Raw genomic sequence first — 15822 nt, 5'->3', positions numbered from 1 at the left:
CTAGGTATATACCCAAAAGAAGTGAAAGCAGGGACTTGATCAAATATTTGTACAGGTTTGTTCAAAGCAGCATTATACACAATAACTAAAGCATGGAAGCAACCCAAATGTCCACCAAAGGATGAATGAATAAGCAATATATCTTATATACATACAATGAAACATTATGCAACCTTAAAAAAGTAAGGAAATACTGACACATGCTACAATATAGATGAATCTTTAGGAAAATATACCAAGTGAAATAAGGCAGTCATAAAAAGACAAATCCTGTAAGATTCCTTTTTTAAATTAATTAATTACAGTAAAATCTTGATTACAAGTAACTTGTTCTGCATGTGTTCCACAAGACGAGCAATTTTAACTTGATAAATGAGCGATGTCTTGCAATATGAGTAGTATGTGACGATGAACATCACATGATAACTGAGTCAATGGTTCTTCTCTCGTTCTCTCTCCCTTTCTCGCTCGCTTGCTGCTGGATGGTGTGTAATCATCTCTCATGCTCAGATGCTTGGTCTCAGGCCACGGTATTTGGTAGAAATCAGCGATTTTTCAAAACACTAGAAAGTGCCCACAACTGGCACAAGTGTATTTTTTATCACTTCAAAGACTCTATGGACAGTCTTTTGCTTTTCCATACAAGAGTAAGCTTATGAATGCTTTGCTTCATTCCAGGTCAGGATGCCCACAGATAGATATAGACCCTTTCCTCTGCTGCCTTATTGCCCAATTACATTAAATAAGTTTATGACAAGAGTTTATTAATAGTGTACTATAGTCAACAGCAATGCTAGTATATAAAATGTACCCCATGCAGAAAAACGTTGAAAAGAAAGGTGGTAAGAAGGAGGAGATGATTACATTGGAAGTTAAGAAGGAAATCATCAAGAAGTACAAAGGAGGTATGCGAGCCGCCGAGACTAAAAGATTTTATAAGAAGTCTACGTTTGTATCTCGTCTGCAGAGGAGAAAAAGCAGAGGAATCCCTCACTTCTAATGAGATTAGGGAGATGTATAAAATGTGGGAAACAATGCAAAATTTTGTAGAAAAGCATCAGCTGTATAAGGCTATAGAAGTGCAAGTGATGAATCTGTTTAATGACAATGCAAAGTCACATTTCCAGGAAATCCTCGAAATGAGGCAAAACCAAGTGTCATTGGGTAGGTTACTTGTTAAAGTTGCATGAAAAGAAAAAGATTCCATTGAACAAATAGACAGCAGTAATTCTGTTAGTGATAGTGAAAGTCGTCCTACCCAACAACCCTCCTCTCTAGTCTCCCTCACACCAGCCACGAAGGTTTTCAAAAGTAAGTGCAGTTAACTTGTTTATCTTTCTTTATATTTTATGATTTTCTATAATATTACAGTATTGTAATTATTTTTATATGAATGTTTTTGGATTGTGGAATGAGTCAACTGAGTTTCCCTTATTTCTTATGGAGAAATTCGCTCTGATATATATACAAGTGCTTTGGATTACAAGCATCATTCTGGAATGAATTATACTCACAAACCAAGGTTTTACTATGATTACTTCTGTATGATTATTCTTCTATTTTTTATTTCAGAGAGAGAGAGAGAGTAAGCAAGAGAGGGGCAGAGAGAGAGAGAAAGAGAATCTTAAGCAGGCTCCACACTCAATGCAGAGCCTGATGCAGGGCTAAATCTCACGACCCTGAGATCGTGACCTGAGCCAAAATCAAGAGTTGGACACTTTTTTTTTTTTAAATAGTTTATTGTCAAATTAGTTTCCACATAACACTCAGTGCTCATCCCCACAAGTAAGAGTTGGACACTTTAACCCACTGAGCCACCCAAATGCCCTGTATAATTCTCTTCAGCGAGATAATAAAAGTAGCCAAAATTATAGACAAAAAGTAGAAGGGTGATTGCCAGGGGCTGGGGAGAGAGCGGGGAATGGGAAATTGTTATTTAATTAGTACAGGGTTTCAGTTTTACAAGATGACAAGTGTTAGGAAGATGAACAGTGGTGATGGTTACATAACATTATTAATGTATTTAATACCACTGAACTGTACACTTCAAAAAGTCTAAGATGGGGGAGGCACCTGGCTGGCTCAGTTGGTAGATATGTGATTTTTGGTTTTGGGGTTGTGAGTTTGAGTCAAACGTTGGGTGTAGTGATTACTTAAATATTTATTAAAATATTTATCTTAATTAAATCTTTTTTAAAAATGGCTAAGACGGTAAATCTTATGTTATGTATNGAAATGACAAAACAAACCCCGCCTTTTGCACTGGGTCCTACATTGACAGCTTTCCTATCAAAAGTTAGACAAGTCTCCTCCAGCCATCCAAGATGCCAAAAGGAAGGAAGGTTAAGGGGAGGAAGGTGGCTCTGGGCCCCACTGCAGTGAGGATGCAGCAGGTCAAGAAGGTGGTCAATTCCATTTGAGAAAAGGTCCAAGAACTTTGGCATCAGAAAAGGATATCCAGCCCAAAAGGGACCTCACCTGCTTTGTCAAATGGCCCCACGATACCCACCTGAAGTGGCAAGGGCTATACTCTATAAATATTTAAAAGTGCCTCCTAGGGGCACCTGGATGGCTCAATGGGTTGAACATCCAACTCTTGGTTTCTCCTCAGGTCATGATCTCAGAGTTTGTGGGTTTGAGCCCTGCATCAGGTTCCATACTGTGAGCACGGAGCCTGCTTGCGATTCTCCCCGCCCCCCTCCATTTATCCCCTGCTCATGCATGCACTCTCTCTCCCTCTCTCAAAATAAGTAATAAATAAATGTTAAAAGTGTCTCTCCCCACAAAAAATAAAAATAAATAAAAGTGTCTCCTGCAATTAAGCAGTTCATTCAGGCTCTGGACCACCAAACAGCTACTCAACTGCTTAAGCTGACCCATAAATACAGAGCAGAGACAAAGCAACAGAAGAAGGAAAGATTGTTGACCTGATCTGGGAAGAAAGCTGCAGGGAAAGGGGATGTCCCCACTAAGAGGCCAACTGTTCTTCAAACTGGGGTTAGTACCATCACCACCTTAATAGAAAATAAGAAGGTTTAGTTGGTAGTGACTGAACATGATGTGGATCCCACTGAGCTGATTGTCTTCCTGCTTGCCCTGTGTCTTAAGATGGGGAATCCCTACTGCATTGTCAAGGGGAAGGCCCAAGTTGGGGTGTCTGGCCCACAGAAAGACCTGTACCACCTTTGGCTTCACACAGGTTAACTTAGAAGACAAAGGAGCTCTGGCTAAGCTGGTGGAAGCTATCAGGATCAATATCAATGACAGATATGATGAGACCCACTGTCACTGGGGAAGAAACGTACAGGGTGCAAAGTCAGTGGCTCACATTGCCAAACTGGAAAAAGGAAAGGCTAAATAACTGGCCACCAAACTGGGCTAAGTGTATGCTGTTGAATTTTCTGTACATAATAGTAATAAAAAGTTCTCTTCTGGGGCACCTGGATGGCTCAGTTAAGCATCCTACTTCAGCTCAGGTCCTGATCTCACAGTTTCTGAGTTAGAGCCTCACATTGGGCTGCCTGCTGTTAGCATCGAATCCTTCCAGATCCTCTGTCTCCCTCTCAGCCCCTTCCCCACTCATATTCTCCCTGTCTCTCTCTCAAAAATAAGCATTAAAAAAAGTTCTCTTCCAAAACAAACAAAAACAAAAAACAAACGTTAAATAAAACATTGTTTTTCAAGAATGTCATTTCAATTGAGTGCAATTTAAAATTACCATGCAAGCCTCCATTAAGGCCGTGTGCATCTCATCTGTTTTGTGCTCTTGATCTGCACCAGCATCAAGTAGAAAGCGAACCATATCCAAATGGCCTTAAAAAAAAGAACATAAATTTTAAAACTGTATTTCTAAAAAACTGAGTATTCATTTAATACCTAAGTATTAAAATGAAGAATCATTTTCTTTCAGGTATCTATATAAAACTTTATGAGAGAATTAATTTTTCATTCAATAAAGCAATGACACTTTTTACAAAGCCAATCCAAAATAATAAGCAGGCTCTCGTCAAGCATCTAGGTTTTAAAGATTGAATTAGTCCAAAGCACATAATTCAAGTTAAATAACGCAATAATACTTATTCTTTGATTTAATCTACATAAATTATTTATCAAATCAAAACACTGAAATCAAATAAAATACCAGGTAAAGTATGTTTGCATCATATTTTTCATAAAAACAGCATTAACATAATGACCATAAACTCACTGTGGAAATGAACAGGCATAGAAAACTCTTTTCAAAATAATTTCAACCCTTTGGATACATTTAATATATAAAACGTCTTAAAAGTCAGCAAGAAAAAGACAAACACTCCAGTAGAAAAATGGATGAAGGACATGAAATGGTCATTAAAAAAGAAATGCAAATGAATACTAAACTGAAAAAATATTAAACCTTCCTATTAAACAAATGCAAATTAAAATGAGACACCATTTTCTATTATCAAAATGGCAAATATTAAAAAGAATGATAATACCCAGTGTTGGTGAGGGTGTAGGGTGGGATAAAGGGCACTCTCAAACATTGCTGGTGGGAGTGTAAATTGGTTCAACCTTTCTAGAAGGCAATTTGGCAATATGTATCAAAAGCCTTAAAAATGTCCATACCCTTTGACCCAGCAATTCCACTTCCAGGAATTTATCCTAAGGAAATAATCAGAAATTAGGCAAAGATGTCTACACAGGATGTTATTACAGTGTTTTTAATAATAGTGAAAAACTGGGAACAATGCAAGTGTCCAACAACAGGCATTATGGTGCATCCATTTGAAGTATTTGCAAAGACCACTACTTCCCTGCTCAATACCCACTCTTTCAATCTTCCTTAATAGAACTCTGTTTTATCTGAGTGGCAACATGCCTGACTAAAAGACTACATTTCCCAGCTTCCCTTGCCATGTGTAGCCAATGAAATGTAAGTGGGAGCTTTAAGGCAGAACTTCTATGAAGATTCCTTAAAAGTAGCTTACTAAATTGAAAGACGCTCCCTATTTTGCCCTTCCCCTCTTCATCCTTCCTAGAATATGGATTGCTGGGACTCTAGCTACCATCTTGGACTGTAGGTAACTTTGAGGATAGAAACTACATACTAGAAAAGTAGAGCAGAAAAGCAGAATTCTGAGATCTTGAGCTAGTGGAACTAGCTATACACGCCTACCCTTGGGTTTGATTTATGTAAAAAAGAAAAAGCTTCTCTTTTGTTCAATTCATTATTAACTTAGGTTTCATGACCTATGCAGCCAAACCCACTCTTGAAATAGTGAAGTATATGTGACCACCAAAAGTTGTGTTAGAAAAGTATTTCTTGAGATGGGAAATGTTCATGATATATTGCTAAATAAAATAAGCACACTACAAAACAGTTGTTTAGTTTAGTTTAAAAATTATACATAAATATAATATATTTTTGTGTTTATATATATATATACCTAAAAACACACTGGAAGTAAATACACTAAAATACTATTTACATGCTTTCATCTTTAGGGGGTAATGTTACATGTCATTGAAATTTCTTTTCCTTACCCTATTCTGTGTTTTTCAAGTTTTCTGTATCGACTATTATTTATTACTATTACTATTATCTGAGTGTGCTTTATTTTTGAAATAATAGTCAGAAAAATCATATAAAACAAAAGTTATTAAATAATGGAAACCTTCAAGTTTTATGCTATAAGTTTTCATTGACTTCATAGCTACCTGAATAAATAGAAAGTAAAATAATAAACACTGTGAAATTATACTTTTTTGAAATATAGGCTAAAATGGACTTTCTATATAATCTCTTAGAAGCTAGATAATTAGCACAGGGAAAACCTAAGTAATATAAAATTAATTCAAATACTTAATCCTTGGGGCGCTTATGTGGCTTAGACAACTCTTGATTTTGTCTTAGATCATGATCTCATGCTTCGTGACATCGAGCCCTACACTGGGCTCTGCACTGATAGCATGGAGCCTGCTTGGGATTCCTTCTTTCTCTGTTCCTCCCCCAGCTTGTGCAAATGCATACGCATGTGCTGTCTCTCTTTTCTCTCTCTTTCAAAATAAATAAACATTAAAAAAAAACAAACCCTCAATCCTCAAATATTTAAATATTCAAAGTTGATATGAAAAAATATATATTCATATATAGAGAGAGTACCTTTGTAGCATGCAAGAGTAAGAGCACTTTCTTTGAATTCATTAGAATGAGTGTTGATGCCTGCCCCATGATCCAGAAGAACTCTTGCAACTTCCACATGACCTGCACTGGCTGCTTCCATTAAGGGGGTATGTCCATTTTCGTTATGATCTTCTATATTTGCACCTTCATTAAGTAGCACTTTCACAATGTCAACAAATCCTCCAGCACAGGCATAAGTTAGTGCAGTATTTCCTAACAAAAACCAAAAGAAATATAGAATTATAATAAAATGGAGACAATTATAATTATGCCATGCTCTAGTTCTACCTCTTCAATTCCTTTATGTAAACCACTAAAACTATCATCTCATGGTTTTTTGGTCTACTAGCTAGAAGTATATTCATAATTTTTGTACTAATTAAAAGATTATAAACAGGCCAATTTACTTCTCTTCCTACTAAAGATATGTGTCAGATGGAAAATGTACCTAAAACAATGAACTGTCTTATGAATAACCATGCGTAGATAAAGGAAAGGTAAAAGAAGATTAAGAAATGAATATACACAGAAAAAATGTTAAATATTTCTAAATTGTGCAGTACTGAAAGAAAAGGAATAATTCTGAATGATACATAGAATATTTTTAAAAATAATTTATTTCTTTTTTAATTTACATCCAAGTTAGTTAGCATATAGTGCAAGAATGAGTTCAGAAGTAGATTCCTTAATGTCAATTACCCCTTTAGCCCATCCCCCCTCCCACAACCCCTCCAGCAACACTGTTTGTTCTCTATATTTAAGAGTCTCTTAGGTTTTGTCCAATACATAGAGTATTTTAGATAAAAATTCACTGAAAGGGTTTTTTTTAAATGACACTTAATGTTACTTGGCAAGCTAATGAAATAGGAAGACAAAAATCCCCTCAGGAAAGCTCCTTCAAAAGAAAAATTTCTTTAAACGGTCATTAATTCCTTGGTTTGCCACGTATTTCTTTCCTGATTTTATTTTGAGGATTTTTATTCATTAGAGGGGGTAAGGGAAGGGGTTTAAGTATCCAACAGTATGAGACTGAAGAAGACTGTTTAAAAGATTCAGCAAGAAAAGTAGTATTTCAGAACCCAGAGTGTTCAGAATTCAACTGTTCAACCACGTTACACATTATATGTATTACTATTATTACAACTAAGACAAAGTAGTCAGCAAAATGGTCTATAATTCCTTCTAGGAAGTCTTGCTCATTTTATTATTTTTGAAAGTTTATTTATTTATTTATTTTGAGAGAGAGAGTGCGCGCGTGAGAGAGCAAACATGAGCAGGGAAGGGGCAGAGGGAGAGGGAGAGAGAGTCCCAAGCAGGGACTGTCAGCACAGAGCCAGGCATGGGGCTCACTCTCATGAACCATGAGATCATGACCTGAGCCGACACCAAGAGTCAGAAGCCTGACTCGCTGAGCCACCCAGGCACCCTGCCTAATTTATTTTTAAAATGAGCAAGACTTCCTAGGGGCTTCCTCCTTACTGTTAGTGCAGGGCCTGCTTGGGATTCTCTTTCCCTCTCTCTCTCTGCCCCTCCCCTGCTTTGCTTATACCCTTGCACTCTCTCAAGATATATAAACTTTAAAAAAATCTTTTTGAAAAAATAAATAAAAATAAAATAGGTTACACTTAATATTCACTTAATGGTATGGAACACTGATATGCTTTCATTATGCATATTTTTAAAAATCATGTTGTTGCCTCACTAAATGCAAGGAATCCTACTACTAAAACTATACTTATAACTCAAGACATATGACCAAGGCTCCTCCTATCTGTGTGTCTGGGAAACATAAATAACTAAAAGAACAGCCCTTACTAGAATAACTTTCATTCTGCCACAAGAATATCTTAATAGTAAATGCATTCAGTATGCCTGACATGAAAAACCTCACGGGGTAAATAATCTCAGGTTAATCTATAATCTAAAGTCAAGGGAATTGGATTTAAATGAGATAAAAAATTATAAGAGATACAGTTCATAATTTTGCCTCTTTATATGTTACCTATCATTATGGCAAAAAAGAAACTATCCCAGGCAGAAAAACTGTCACTCTTAGGCAAACAGAATCTCAGTCTTTTGGTGATATCGAACTAATTTATATTTTACTCAGAGATTCTAAACAAAGCTAAGATTTTTCTGTAGGTTCACAACTGTTTCCCAGATGTAAAAATCAAATTTTTACCTCTCAGGTTATAATCAAATATATCAATTTACTTTCCTCATATTTACACATCAATTTCTACTTACCTGTTGCTGACTGGGAGTTGACATCTGCATCATGAAGAAGTAATAATTTCACAATATCTAAATAACCTCCACTGGATGCTGCCATTAGGGGAGTTATATCTCCTTTATTCCCTCGATCTTCAACATTAGCATGCATAGCAAGCAATACCTTTAAAACACATATACACACAGAGAGAAATGTCAATTCTTACTATTAATAGTACTTCTAGAGAATATACTGAATCTGGAAAGATATTCTTTTATAGTGCAGGTGACAAAAAATAAAAAACAATCACCTTTTGGGAAAATATTGCAGAGGTCACCACTTAAAATACTAAGTTAGGTGTTATTTTTTACAATTCCATTACATATTAATCTTTACGCAGAGGAGGTAATCACATTAGCCATCCTATTATAAAATGTTAACTGCTCTTGTCAAGAATTTGTGTTATGCTTAAGATTATTTAGCAAGAAAACAACAAAACTATACTCCCAAGACAGAAACTCTGGTAAACACATAGGTATTTCCCAATATTGTTAAAACAGACACACAATTTAAAAGATTGAGGTAATCTGGATGAAATGAAATAAATCACTACTTTCCATTACAGCTGTGCATTATTTCTAAAGATGAGTTTTAAAATATTACTATTATTTCTATGTATTTCTTATTCATTAGGAACAGTTTTGAGTAAGTGGCAGAAAAATGGACCATGCCAAATTGTGTATATAGGCAACAGAATTAATTATGTATCAGTTTCTATTTTACCTACTGTCCAAAAGGAAAGAAGTTGGCCTCTAAATAATTTCTTTTATTAGTGATAAAAAAAAAATTAAAATCCGTCCACAATTTCAATCACTCAAGATAATTTCTGCTTACTTGTGCTAATTCATAATACCCTGCTGAACAAGCCAAACACAGCAGACTTTCTCCTTCTTCTGTATGTTCATTTACACTTCTGCCTTCATCTAGCAATTTACGAACAGCATTCACATCCCCATCTGAACAAGCTTCCGCCAGACTACGACTGAAAACAAAACCATCAACAATTAACCAACACAGAAGGACTCAGAACCCTCTGATAATAAATTACATTAAATACAAAGAGTCATACATAGAAAAATGTTGATATGTAAGGGAAAAAATTGTATGAACATTTTGTGTGCTGAGCATCTTGTCTGCAATACTAATTATTCATGTAGGCCAACCAAGCCAGAAAGGCAATAAGTGAATATGAAAACAGCTGTCATTTTTATTTTTCAAAATGTTCTAACATACTGTCATATTAAATTTTAAATAATGTACATGTAAAAGTGTTCAAACTCTACCAATGCAACAATTCCCAAAGACATTTGGGATATAATTCCATGGCTTAAAATTTTATTTGGTAACGGAAGGTACAATCTATGTAAAAATTTTACTACAGAATGTTTAACAAAATCAGGGAGCCTGGCTGGCTCAGTTGGTAGAGCATGCAACTCTTAATCTAAGGATTGTCAGTTCAAGCCCCATGTTGAGTACAGAGGTTACTTAAAAACAACAACAAAAAGCCCCCAAAACTTGAAAAAAAAGAGGGGCACCTGAGCAGAAGTCAGTCTGACTTCTGCTCAGGTCATGGTCTCAGTTTGTGAGTTAGAGCCCCGCATCAGGCCCTGGAGCCTGCTTTGGATTCTGTATCTCTCTCTCTCTGCTCATCCCCACTCATACTCTGTCACTCTCCCTCTCTCNCCCGACGCGGGGCCCGAACCCGCGAACCGCGAGATCATGACCTAAGCGAAAGTCGGACGCTTAACCGACTAAGCCACCCAGGCGCCCCAACAAATCTCAAACTTTATTGTGCATATGAATCACTCATGTTTCTCATTAAAATATAGATTCTGATTTAGTAGCTCTGAGGGGAGGTCTGGAATTCTGCATTTCTAATGAGCTCTAAGGTGATGCTGCTGCTGCTGCTGCTAGTTATGGATCATATTTGAGTAGCAAGCACCTGGATTTCATTTATTTCATTTACTCATTTATTATTACTCAAGAGGTCAGTTTAGAGTTTATTAGGATAATTGTTAGAGTAAGTAACTTCCTTAGAAATAGAAATCAGACCTCTACTCACTTTGGATTTTTCAGACTCTAGTATATTCATCCCACAAGAATGCTCAATGAATATGGGAAGAATGCAAGAATAAAAATATAATATCTATTTTTATACCCATATAATATATACATTATATATCTACTTAAAATATAATATCTATTCTGATAACCATTTAGCTAAAGTTTATAATCCCCTCCAAAAGATATACTTAACTAAAATTTGTTACTACCCCAAAGTCCACTCCAGAAAATATCTAATATCCAGAAGAATTCATTATACACATACGTGTCTACTTGTCCTGCATTGTGGCTGTTTTCTGCTCTCATTCGGGTCAGTGCAGCAGCAGCTTCATCTAGTGCACAACTTACTGAGGATGTCAGTCTCCGGAGTACCTCAGGATCTGCAAAAGCTTTACCATCAGCAGTTGACAATTTTCCAATCCCTTCAGCGTGCGTCAATCAGGTAACACGGGAAGAAAAAGCATAAAGTGCAAACTGTAATACATTTCTAAACATTACTATCTAGGGCAAAAACAGCATAGTCTCCAAAGATAAGTTTGACGATCAGAACATAAGGTTGAGATCAATTTTTGCCACTAATGTCAAAAGGCATCATGTAACCCGTTTTAGTCTTTCCATCTTAACAATGCACATAATATTAATGTGTACGCTACCTAACTCCAAATTTAACTTAACACGGGAAAATGAAAGTTCTTTCAAAATATATAGTCATACCATAAGATCTCCAGTATAAGACCATATTTATCTATACTATTTTCAGTAGTAAAGAAGGGGATATTCTGCACTATTATAACAAACAATCCAACAGTTTCTCCTTTTGCCACCCAGAACCATCTTCTAGGATAACAATGTAAATTGAAATAAGTTCATTTTTATATTTATTATGTGTTTATGATATGCCAGACACTAGTAAGACAGAACGGGATAAGGCATAGTTCCAGTCCTTACAGAGCTCACAGTTTAGTAGGACTATAAGGTGTCTAAGTTGCCAGTAAATCTTTTTGTCTACATTCAATGAGGAATCAGTTACTACTATAACAGAAAATTTCTATGGTAATATCATTGCCTGATCACTCCTGAAAATGAGAGAAAAATAGTCAATGAAGTTTTGGAGAACAGTAACAAGGAAAGAAAAAAGGGAAAATTTGCCCAATAAGATATAGAATATATTAGGATGCCATGCAAATTATAACAGCATGATATGTGCACAGAAACAGATAATTATATCAAAGATATACAAGAGTTGGGATGCTTGGGTGGCTCAGTTGGTTGAGTACCTGACTTGATTTCAGCTCAGGTAATGATCTCACGGTTCATGAGTTTGAGTCCCACATCAGGTTCTGCACTAACAGTGCGGAGCTAGCTTGGGATTCTCTCTCATTCCCTTTCTCTCTGCCCCTTCTCCGCATGCATGCATGCACATGCTCTCTCTCTCAAAATAAATAAATAAATAAATAAACTTAAAAAAAAGACACTAGATCATTTGTAAATTGACATTTCAAATCAAAGGAAACGGGAGCACTTATTTCAAAAACACTGTTCCGAAACCGGTTATCATTTGAAAATTAAGAAGGATCTCTAATTCATCTCATTCACAAAAATAAATATGAGGTAGACTAAAGATCAAAATGTACTATTATACTGTGTGGTATTTTTCTAATGCTAATGTAGAGGAGGCTTTTCTAAGCATAAGTCCAAATCCCAAAAGCCGTGAAATAAAAGGTTAATACATGTGATACTAAACATTTTAATTTCAGTGAAATATTTATATAATTAAGCACACCATAAAGTTAAGGCAAAATAAAAACTAAAAAAATTAATATCAAATAAACTTATATCATCATTTATAAAGAGCTACCAAACCACTTACTGATATTAAATGAACATAAACTATGAAATTGACCAAAAAAATGACTGAGGTGTAAGGGCCTCTAAAACTGTTAATAGGAATGTATACCGGTACAAAGTTGGCAGGGTAGGAGCAAAACTGACAAGTTATCAAAATTCAAAAAAATTTTTAATGTTTATTTATTCATGTTGAGAGAGAGAGAGAGACAAAGCACAAGCAGGGGAGGGGCACAGGGAAGGAGAGACAGAATCCTAAGCAGGCTCTGCACCATCACAGCAGAGTTCAATGTGGCGTTCAAACTCACAAACTGTGATATCAAGCATCAAGAGTCGAGTCAGACGCTTAACCAACTACGCCATCCAAGTGCCCCTTTCTTTTCTTATATAATTTTTTTAATGCCGTTATCAAAATTTTAAGTGTAAACATACTTTGACACAGTGATACCACTTTCTAATAATTTGTCCTATAAAGATACTTGCACAAATAAGAAACATTATATATGAATATCAACTACATCATTATTTGTAACATTGGAAAATAGGAAATAACCTAAATTTTCCTCAATAAATAAATAAAATAAAATAAATTATGGTATATTTAAGCGAGAAAATATTATCTTATGCTTTAAAAGAAGGAGAGTTGGGCACCTGGGTAGCTTAGTTGGTTAAACGTCTGAATCTTGATTTTGGCTCAGGTCATGATCCTGCAATTCATGAGACAGAACCCTGCTATGGGCTATGCGCTGACAGCCTATTTTGGATTCTCCCTCCCTCCCCCTCTCACTCATTCTTTCTCTCTTTCCCAAAACAAAAAGAGAGAGAGAAAAAAAGGAAAATACCATGTTATACAAGGATGCCCACAATAAACTCAGTGAAAAGGAAATTACAATATATTTTGTGTAATGTGGCCTTACTTCATTGTTTTAAAATTATGTATGATTAAATATATACTTGTATTTATAAAGCTACACAAGAAAAAGGCTGGAAGTATATGTAAACCTTGACAATGGGAAGGTTTTATTATATACTTAATACATTTCATGTTGATTTAGCTATCTTTGATTTATTACATTTATAATTTAGAACATAATTTTTAAAAATTATTCTTGTTGGGCGCCTGGCTGGCTGAGTTGGTAGAGCACAGGACTCTTGATCTCAGGTTTGTGAGTTCAAGCCCCACATTGGGTATAGAGATTACTTAAAAATAAAATCTTTAAAAAAATTAAAAACAGGGGTGCCTGGGTGGCTCAGCTGGTTAAGCATCCAAGTCTTGACTTCGTCTTAGGTCATGATCTCACAGTTTGTGAGTTTGAGCCCCACATCGGGCTCTGCTCTGACAGTGCAGAATCTGTTTGGGATTCTCTATCTCCTTCTCTTTCTCTGCCCCTCCCCTGCTCATGCTCTCTCACTCTCAAGAAATTAAAAATTATAAATAAATAAATGAAATTTTTGAAATAGCTTTACGATTCTTAATTTTCTCTAAGAATATCAAAGAATTTTAAAGATAAATATTTTCAATTTCATTTTTCCAGTAACAATAGTGTCAAAAATTCTATTTTCCTTAAGAAGCTGAATAATGCCTAATATATTCTCAATTAAAAACACAGAATCTAGGGGCACTCAACTGGCTTAACTGGTGGGCATGTGACTCTTAATCTCAGGGTCATGAGTTTGAGCCCCACATTGGGTGTAGAGACTACTTAAAAACAAAAACAAAAAACCATAAGAGTCTAAAAATTCCTGAAAACAATGTCCAAAAAGCAAATGAAAATACTAAAGGACAAAAACAAAATATTCATTAAAAGATGATTTGCACAGTTCTTAGAAAGAAGCACATCATTTTAAAATACATTTGACAATTTCTTTGTATACAACCAAAGACATATCCAATCATGTATGGAGTTTAAATTATCAAAATATGCAAAGTTTAAAAATTCAATAGTTTTTGACACCTCGTGAAAGGCAGATAGTCATTATCAAGGTTTATTTTCTTTCTATCAATATATGTATGAAAACAGGCAATTCTAAGGTATCTTGCTGTTTTTTCCAGACTTCTATTATCCAAGAGAAAACAGGGAAAGAAAAATGCTTAACTAATGTGCCAGAAAACAGCACTGAATGAGAATCATGAGGTACCCAGAAAAAAGGAGAAATTAGTTTAAAATCCTTAATTAGGAATTAAGGAGTAGTATGCCCAACATGAGTGAAGTGTCAGCCCAAACCAGAGAGTAAAGGTATACTCCCACCAGGAAACAGCTTAAACCTTTCCTGAGGAAGAAAAGGAAAGCAGAGAAGACTTCTCCACGCTTCTCTCTGCTCTCAGCAAAATGACATAAGGTTCCAAAGCAAAGCAAAGCAAACAAACAAAAAATTAGTGGGTTGTCACGGTACTCTCATTTCAGGAATCTTGTACAGTATATCCCTAAATCACAAGTAGGAGACTTACAGGAAATTCAGACTAGAAGGGAAGGACATTCAATGTAATTACCAATGTGATCTTTATACCTTTTTTTAAAAATTACTAGTTCTGCCCTAATTTAAACAGTCTTATTTTGTTCTATCTAATTTTAAGTTTCTATCAGTTACAAAAACATAAGGTAGGTAGACTAGAAGTCAATGGGCTAAAAATTGTACCTATGCTTTTCCATAACAGGACAGAGTTAAAAGAATAACAAGATATCAAGTAAGCTCATTTTTAACATAACATCTATGTCTTTCCAAGACTAATATAAAAATGCTCAATTTGGGGTGCCTGAGTGGCTCAGGTCATGATCTCACAGTCATGAGACCGAGCCCAGCGTCCTGCTCCACACTGAGCGAAGAGTCTGCTTGGGACTCTCTCTCTTTCCCTCTCCCACTGGTCAACTCCTGCTCTCTCCCTCTGTCTTAAAATAAATAAATAAATTTTTTAAAAAATGCTCAGTTTGTTTAGCTCTTGTCCTTGTCACTATTTGATCAAACTTATACTGTTCTGTTCAGTCAATATGAAATGTGCTAAAAAGGTGCTGTTATTTTTCTGAATCGTTCATATGATGCTTATTAAAGTACTCAGAAACTAAATAAAATTTTCTATACCTTTAAAACTTTTTTACTTTGAATTTTCTGCAGTTTAATAGCTTTAACATGGGATAAAGTATACATGGCACTCTAACAAGTTTTTAGGCACTATTTTTATTTATTTTTAGGCACTATTTAAAAAAGTGACCTATACATTCTTCTAGATTAAATTCTTTTATGTATTTAACATGCACATATATTTATGCTAAATAAGTAACTAAAAGGAGTGTCACACAAAGTGAATATATCTCAAGATATATAAAAAACAAAAAAAGAAAAACATACAACGATTTTAAAAAGTTAACTTCCTTCTTAAAACAATTTTAGCTGATAAAAGGCTTTCATTATAGTGTAATGGAGACTTGGTACAGCAAATAATAAACAGAGTGTTTGAGGGGCGCCTGGGTGGCTCAGT

General features: G+C 35.3%; 1 protein-coding gene and 1 pseudogene across 4 annotated transcripts in view; one reads left to right on the top strand and one right to left on the bottom strand.

The window, feature by feature from the left end:
* ANKHD1 (ankyrin repeat and KH domain containing 1) overlaps positions 1-15822 on the bottom strand; it is a 125052-nt gene that overhangs the window by 78222 nt on the left and 31008 nt on the right. For all 4 annotated transcript variants that reach the window (XM_077768761.1, XM_077768764.1, XM_077768763.1 and 1 more), the window contains exons 3-7: positions 10768-10924; positions 9273-9420; positions 8414-8561; positions 6146-6379; positions 3719-3813 (exon numbers count right to left, since the gene is read on the bottom strand). In XM_077768761.1, coding sequence (XP_077624887.1) covers positions 3719-3813; positions 6146-6379; positions 8414-8561; positions 9273-9420; positions 10768-10924 — 782 coding nt within the window. The remainder of the gene's footprint in view (positions 1-3718; positions 3814-6145; positions 6380-8413; positions 8562-9272; positions 9421-10767; positions 10925-15822) is intronic.
* On the top strand, positions 2319-3382 carry LOC144235394 (large ribosomal subunit protein eL8-like; annotated as a pseudogene).

The sequence above is a fragment of the Crocuta crocuta genome, unplaced genomic scaffold, assembly GCF_008692635.1.
Source record: "Crocuta crocuta isolate KB4526 unplaced genomic scaffold, BGI_CrCroc_1.0 scaffold64, whole genome shotgun sequence".
Taxonomy (NCBI): Eukaryota; Metazoa; Chordata; class Mammalia; order Carnivora; family Hyaenidae; genus Crocuta; species Crocuta crocuta.
The sequence above is the reverse complement of the archived record's forward strand: the minus strand, read 5'-3'. Positions and strand labels throughout refer to the sequence as shown.